The sequence below is a fragment of the Mesoplodon mirus genome (assembly GCF_964341445.2).
Source record: "Mesoplodon mirus genome assembly, chromosome: 12".
Lineage (NCBI taxonomy): Eukaryota > Metazoa > Chordata > Mammalia > Artiodactyla > Ziphiidae > Mesoplodon > Mesoplodon mirus.
The window spans coordinates 54,792,312-54,800,315 of record NC_138988.1 but is presented as its reverse complement, the minus strand read 5'-3'; the positions used below and the strand labels follow the sequence as shown (position 1 = coordinate 54,800,315).

The 8,004-nt window shown below is 41.2% G+C and overlaps 1 protein-coding gene across 1 annotated transcript; it reads left to right on the top strand.

The window, feature by feature from the left end:
* Nucleotides 1-6,683: 6,683 nt before the first annotated feature.
* LOC309813125 (acireductone dioxygenase-like) lies at nucleotides 6,684-7,182 on the top strand (the record flags this gene model as incomplete). Its single annotated transcript, XM_082637718.1, has 1 exon — nucleotides 6,684-7,182. Exon 1 carries the CDS (start codon nucleotides 6,820-6,822, stop codon nucleotides 7,180-7,182), a length of 363 nt encoding a protein of 120 aa, XP_082493844.1. The 5' UTR covers nucleotides 6,684-6,819.
* Nucleotides 7,183-8,004: the final 822 nt, after the last annotated feature.

Sequence of the window (8,004 nt, the reverse complement as noted above, 5' to 3'; positions counted from 1 at the left end):
TGCCCTGGTTATTATGGTGTAATGAAGGTACACCGGTAACTCCTTGGTACCTCCAAAAGGAAACTCAGCTTGATCCACAGAACAAATTCCCCATCTCAGTAAATGGGACCCCATCTCACACAAACCAGGAATTTTAAGTCTCCCAGAACTTATCCTCCGACCTTATCCCACATCCAGTCTCTCCCCAGGCCATGTTCACTTGACCTCTTTCACATATCCATGGACTAGACACTCTGGTCCAGCCCCTCGTGGCTCCCAGCACACACAGTTACAACTGTCTCCTAATTGTTCTCTGTTTGTCTCCTCCCATCCTTTCCAGCTGGTTGCCCACACCCTTTGAAGGATGATCTTGTTCTCCATCCTCATCTCTTTTTCATCTTAAAAATGAATGACACCAATTTTCTGCTCATAAATGAATATATATATATATTTTTAGAAATTTTAGAAAACTCAGAAAAGTATTAAATAGAAAATAAATGTCAATTACAATTTCATTACCTCAATACAAACACTGTTAAACATTTGGTTCACAGGCTTCCTATGTCATTTTTTATGTGTGTGTTTATAATTATTATCCATAGTATTTTAAACTTAATTTTTATCTTTATCAAAGCAGTACATATATGCATTTTAAAGGTCGCTTACTAATACTACATGAAGCAGAGCAGAATATACTGACCCAAAATATACCTCTTTGGCATAGAATTATTTTAGGCTAATTATTTTTATGTAACAGAAGACACAGGAGAAGCTCTGAGAACCAAGGAGAAGTTGCCCTTTTGTAAGAGACATTTACATTTATAAGGGGAATTATTATAGGGTGGTCTCAGTCAAGAGCCTAGAAGGGTAAAGAGAAAATTATGTTCCTTCCCGCACATACATATATAGTGAAAAACAGCAGCTCCCTGTCTCAGTCCTCTCAATTTCCAGCTCCACCCCTCAGAAGAAAATGCTTTCAAATAGTTTAGTGATTTATTCAGGGGTTTTTCTCCGTAATTTTAAATGACATTGTTGAACTGCTATTCCTTGATTTCTAAATTATATATGTTATCAACTGACTTTGGTACTATCGAAAATGAAGATTAAGTTTTATATCCATACAAACTTTCTACTTGATAATAAAATTATGCCACCCTTTTGGTTAAACAATAATGGTATTTACATAATTATTACTCTGCAAATATTACTTAAAATTAAACCTCATATTTCTTTTCCTGTTCAAGTTTCTTTTTTCTGGAGTTTAGTAATTGCCTTTATTTATTGTCTTCTTAGTTTTCTCTATCTATCGCAAATATATATTCATATTCTCAAAAGAATCCAATATGCTTTTCCCTACATAAAAACACATTAGACATTCAGTTAAATACATTTTGGGGCACTTTCCCCATGAAAGCTCTCCACATTCATGTTCCAATCTGGACTATATTTTAGTATCCAAAATGTATAAATAACGCTTAAAAGTCAAAAAAAAATTTTTTAATGAGAAAAAATGGGGAAAAAAGATGCAAAAAGGCTATTCACAAGTGAGGAAAACAATGGCCATTAAACATGTGCAAAGTGGTTCCATTTCATGGGTACTGGCAAAATTAAAATGCTTGATGATTCTAAGTTTATTAAAAAGTTAAAGTGGTACCTTTTGGGAAAGTGTGTCATAATCTAATGAAGTTGCAGACATGCGTGACATACAACACAGCAGTTCACTAGAAGTCATGTACCCTAAAGTAACTTTTACTCACATACATGAGTGGATGTGTACACTTATGCATTTTGCAGCATTGTTCTTAATAGCTCCTGAGGGCAATAGTTCTGATGTACATCAAGAGGATGATGGGGATTCCCTGTTGGCGCAGTGGTTGAGAGTCTGCCTGCCGATGCAGGGGACACGGGTTCGTGCCCCAGTCCGGGAAGATCCCACATGCCACGGAGCGGCTGGGCCCGTGAGCCATGGCCACTGAGCCTGCGTGTCCAGAGCCTGTGCTCCGCAACGGGAGAGGCCACAGCAGTGAGAGGCCCGCGTACCGCAAAAAAAAAAAGAGGACAATGGATACATGAATTATCATGTATTCACACAGTGGACTGCAGTACTGCAGTGAGATTATCAAAGTGCTTATCTATATGGATGAATCTCATATAACAGATGCCATGAAATGATAAAACGTCCATTTCAATATACTATTATTCCTGGGAGAAAGTGTTGGGGAAGTGATGGGGTAGGACTACACAGAGGGCTATAAACATATTAGCATTTTCTTCTGAAATTAGCATGGTGACTACTTTATACTATTTATTCCTCTTTATCTGAAATGTTTCATAATACATGAAAAAACTGGAGTCAAATACATTGTAAGAGAGCATATTTGTTTTGACTTTTGAGTATGTACAAATTGGATAATTCATAAGTTGTAGAGTCCCCATTGAATGATTTTCCAGAAACAGGATCATAAAAATAATGTTATTTGACAGAACAGAAAGGAAAGGGCTTGATTTTTTTCCTTCTCTCTAAACTTCTCTTAGAGATTAGAGGTGCTGCGTTTGAGTGGTATTTTAGGACTGAGTCTCCTGGCTAATGGGCAATTTCATTTTGACTCAAGGGAACTTTTTTTTTTTTTTTTTTTTTTTTTTTTTGCGGTATGCGGGCCTCTCACTGCTGTGGCCTCTCCCGTTGCGGAGCACAGGCTCCGGACGCGCAGGCCCAGCGGCCATGGCTCACAGGCCCAGCCGCTCCGCAGCACATGGGATCCTCCCAGACCGGGGCACGAACCCGTATCCCCTGCATCGGCAGGCGGACTCTCAACCACTGCGCCACCAGGGAGGCCCCGACTCAAGGGAACTTTATGCCTAAAAGTGCATGAAACAGCAATTAAATACCTGACTAGAAAAATGAGCTTTGAATATGTTATTCTGTCATTATAACTGGGAAATACCTTCAGAACATTTCAGCCTTCTGTGACACCAAATCTTGCAGACTTGTATGGAAATGTTGAAAGCTTTTCCAGATTTGCACCCACTTTAATGTTGTAGGAGTTTGACTTGCTAATTAAGCTAACGTACTCTGCCAGTGATGTTTATTAACATAATTTCTAATTCAGTCCTGATTTTTCTGCATGTGTTTCATTTTGGATTGAACACATCTCTGCCTTGGACTGTCAATATTTCCACTGTGATGACAGAAGAAGGGCAACAGGCACACAAGATTAAAAGGAGTTATGTCAAGCTCCAGATCTCATCACAATGCTAGGGGGTCCTGTGTGTTACTCTGTCCACCATTAAAAGGGATTCTATGCAGTTCTGCAGTGAAAGCAACACGCTGAAATTAGAGGTCTTGAATTCACTCCAGGTTTTACTAACTCGCTGTCTTGTGGTAAGTAACCCCGAATCTCTTGGCTTTACATACTAAACTGCTAAAAGATTTACAGCACTCACAAAAGTAGAGTAAGTCTTACTAGACGTTTAGAAATTTCCACTAATAAGTTGCCTTTCTTCCAAAGCATTCCAGATTCTAAAACTAATTAGGTGCTGTCTACTTATTAAGTGCTAGATGATGAATGTTTTTACTGAGTTTTGAAATTCTGGGGAAGGAATGGTGAGGCATAATCATTGTTGGCAGTGAACCGTACACACGATGAACAGCATGATAAAACCTTCAAGTCATTACTGTAGCAGATTTTTAGCTATTTCACTGGTGGGACTGGAAACAGGTACTGTCTACAACCAACATAAAGAAACATTGATACATCTGAGCTTTCAGGATGGATCCCCAGGATGTCATGTGAGTTGTGACTAAGGAGAATGATAAGTTTCTTTATTAGCTAATTTGTATCTAGAAAAGCCAATTTCCAGAACCATAGTTAGTCTGCCCTAGAAATATTCTAGTGACTCAGGAGAAGACGTATAAAATCTGCCCTTTGGTAAAGGAAAGAATGGTTAAGGACTTGGAAAAGAATGAAACACTGCACCCAGATTTCAAAGCAGCACTCCCCAACATTTTTAGAGCTATTCCCTGAAGTCTGTAGACAGTGCCAGGGCACTGAGGCAACAGTCCTGGGGCCCTCCTCTACAGGCAGCTTCCACAGCAAGATGCGTGAGCTCTCACCCTGATCATGCTGGTACCCACCGCCCACCCCCCGAAAACTATGAACTTTGTTTTAGAGACATTTTTCTCTTTCTTATGACTAGATAGGTTAACTACAGCCTACCTTGCCAATTATAGGAAGCAACTTAAGAGCACTAGAAAAAATAATGCATTTCAGTGATTGACTACAGCTGCTAGGTAAACCAGAAAATGCTTACCCTTTACACTTAGAAATGTTTTCATACTCTGCTGATTCCAAAGTCAGAGACCAAAGACCCATTTTTTACAGCAGTTTTTCCAGATAAAGGTATATTTGTGGGGTTTTTTTTTCAAAGTGGCTTCTGTATGCTAAGAACCATCTAGGGCTCTCCAAGTCTTAGGTTCATCTTTTAAAACATTAAGGAGTGGAAAATCCAGAAAATTTGAAGAAGTCTTGTTTGAGACCTGTGTTATTTTGATTCCAATGAATGAAAGTCAATTTTATATGGCTTAAGTGCAAAGGGAGGGAGATAGTTGGGTTAAAATCAAGCTGTAGGCAGGGAAAGGATGTAACTGAGCTCAGAAACATCTGAAACTAGGAACTTGAAAACCAACAGGTCTTTCACTCTGCCTCTCATTTTAGCTTTTCTTTGAGTTCCAATTTCATTTTCTCTCCTTTTAGGCCACACTGCTACATGGCTGACTTATGTCTAATTCCTAATTTAAAAAAAAAAACATACCTAATAGATCCAGAGGAGGGGCTTTGATATGGTTAGGGTGAGAAGGAAGATGAGAAGAGTAAGAAAACCCAGCACTCCCATGAGAATCAGATAGTTACCGTACAGAGAATGAGTGCTGTTCTCAGAAGAAATAGGGTTTGGAGCAGACAAACCAAGAGGTGTCCACAGTGAAATCTCATTGAATCCTTTAACATTTGCAATGTGTAGGTGATAAAACAGATTTAGAGCAGGGCAGTGATTTGTTCAAGGTCATGCAACTCCTAAGTGGAGAAACTATGACTTGAATCTGGACTTTATCTCCCAACCCCTTTCTCTTCTCTAATATATATGATTTAATCTACTGGTTGGCAGCATATGTATGTTGGTGTATGTCAGATGACACTGTGATATCTGTAAGATTTGGGAGCAGGACACAGGGAGGTTCTCTGTGCTCTCAGTTTTGGGATTTGCCTCAAGGAGCCTATGAGCAATGCCGGTGAGTCATTCCTTCTCTAAGATGTGGGCTGTGTTAGGCTTTTGAATTACAGAAAGGAGAAAAAGAAATGGTATGACTAATTAACCAATAATTATAAAATATTAAATGTGCAAAAAGGAAACCTACCTGATGAGGCCATGAGAAAATTGTGTAATAGAGGGTTGTGTTTGTTTTAATGAATGGGGATACGCACTTATGGAAGTTTTCCTTGTGGAAGATTCTAAGGTTATTTAAGTCAGAAATTGGTTGATTCTGAGAGTCAGTTCCTAAATGTGTGTACATGCTCTTGATTTTCTTTCTGGGAGTCATCTAATTTTGGGACTCATACTATGAAGTGTGAGAAACTTGAATTAATTTCAGAGGAAATACATTCATTAAAGGCCAATGAATGTCAGTTCATTGTACCAGCTAGCTACTGCTGTGTGACAAATCAATTCAGTGATTTAAAGCAGCATGTGTGGGCTTCCCTGGTGGCGCAGTGGTTGAGAGTCCGCCTGCCGATGCAGGGGACACGGGTTCATGCCCCAGTCCAGGAAGATCCCACATGCCACGGAGCGGCTGGCCTGTGAGCCATGGCCGCTGAGCCTGCGCGTCCGGAGCCTGTGCTCTGCAACGGGAGAGGCCGCAACAGTGAGAGTCCCACGTACCGCAAAAAAAACCCAAAAAAAACCCAGCATGTGCATCCTGATTGGTGGGGTTTTGCTGATTTGCACTGCCCTTGATCGTATAGGGATATTTCAAGCAAAGGATGCAGCTGGCCTTGGCTTCTTACTGCCACTTGGCTCAGACTGCTTTATGTGTATTCATCTTGGGGCCTAAGCTGAGGGGACAGCAGCCACAGAAGGGAACCTCTGCTCATGACACAGGTGGAGATGTGAGAGAACATGCCCAATCATGTAAGCAAGTTTTAATCTTTTGATTGTGTCATGTTTGCTGGCACCCATTGACAGAAAAATGGCCAAGCTCAAAATCAAAGTGTGAAGAAGAATGTCCCTCTTATGGAGATGGTGTGGGGTGGAGTGAGTGAATAGTTCTAGACAATAATCCAATCCACCATAGAGTCCAGAGCTAAAAGTTTATTTTTAAAAAGTATATTTTAAAAGTGCATTCCCAGGGCTTCCCTGGTGGCACAGTGGTTAAGAATCCACCTGCCAATGCAGGGGACACAGGTTTGATCCCTGGCCCAGGAAGATCCCACGTGCAATGGAGCAACTAAGCCCTGCACCACAACTACTGAGCCTGCACTCGAGAGCCCGCCAGCCACAACTACTGAAGCCCGTGCGCCTAGAGCCAGTGCTCTGCAACAAGAGAAGCCACCGCAATTAGAAGCCCATGCACGGCAACTAAGAGTAGCCCCCGCTCGCCGCAACTAGAGAAAGACTGCACACAGCAAAGAAGACCCAAGGCAGCCAAAAAAAAAAAAAAAAGTGCGTTCCCAGGTGATTCTAAAGGAGAAGCACCACATATTGTGAGAAGGTGTTGACTTTTAAGAGTGGTGAGCAGACCGGCCGGAGCAGGTCCGGGGTGAGGCGGCGGTGCCCCTGGGCCCGGCCATGGTGCAGGCCTGGTACACGCACAAGTCGGGCGATGACCCGCAGTGGCCCCACCGCGGGGAGCCCGGGCGCCTCGCCCTGGAGCAGCTGCGCGGGCTCGGGGTCCTTTACTGTAAGCTGGATGCTGACAAATATGAGAATGATCCAGAATTAGAAAAGGTCCGAAAAGAGAAAAAACACTCCTGGATGGACATAATAACCATATGCAAAGACGTACTACCAAATTACAAAGAAAAGATTAAGATGTTTTATGAGGAGTATTTACACCTGGATGACGACGAGATTCGCTACATCCTGGACGGCAGTGGGTACTTCGATGTGAGGGATAAAGAGGACAGTTACAATCAAGACTTCAAATTTTAACAGAAAAACTTGTACATTGTTTTTTTTTAGTTAACAATTCTGAGATTCAATTATACCTAATTTGTTATAATCATAGAAAAACCCTAAATTAACCTCATATTTGAAAGGCAGTTTGCTTTAAGGTTTTTTTTTTGTTTAAACTGGATTAAAAATCTTTATGTCAAAAAAAAAAGAGTGGAGAGTATATATTTTTGCCACCAGAGGAAATCAATGGTTTTCTTTCTTTCTTAAAGTTAACTTTTCTATATATTGAACTTCTACTCAATCTACTATTATTAATTTCATGTCAGCCAAGTATACAAGTCAGGGTTTTCCAGAGATAGAACCAACAGACCATATATAGATATATAGAAGGAGATTCATTACAAGGGATTGGCTCACACAATTATGGAGGATGAGAAGTCCCACAGTTGGCTGTCTACAAGCTGGAGGTCCAGGAAACCAAGTGGTGTACATCCAGTCCAAACCAAACAGCCTGAGGACCTGGGAGAGCCAATGGTAGAACTCCTAGTCAGAGTCCACAGGCCCAAGAACCAGGAGCCCCAATGTCCAAGGACAGGAAAAGATGGTGTCCCAGCTCAAGCAGAGAGCAAATTTGCCCTTCCTTTGCCTTTTTGTTCTATCCAGGCCCTCAGTGGATTGGGTGATGCCCACCTGCATCAGTGAAGGTGATCTTCCTTAGTCTATGAAATCAAACGCTAATGTCTTCCAAAAACACAGACACATCCACAATGTTTTACCAGCTATATGAGCATCCCTTAGCCCACTCAAGTTAACACCTAAAATTAAGCATCACACCAAGTGATCATCTGATTTTACTGT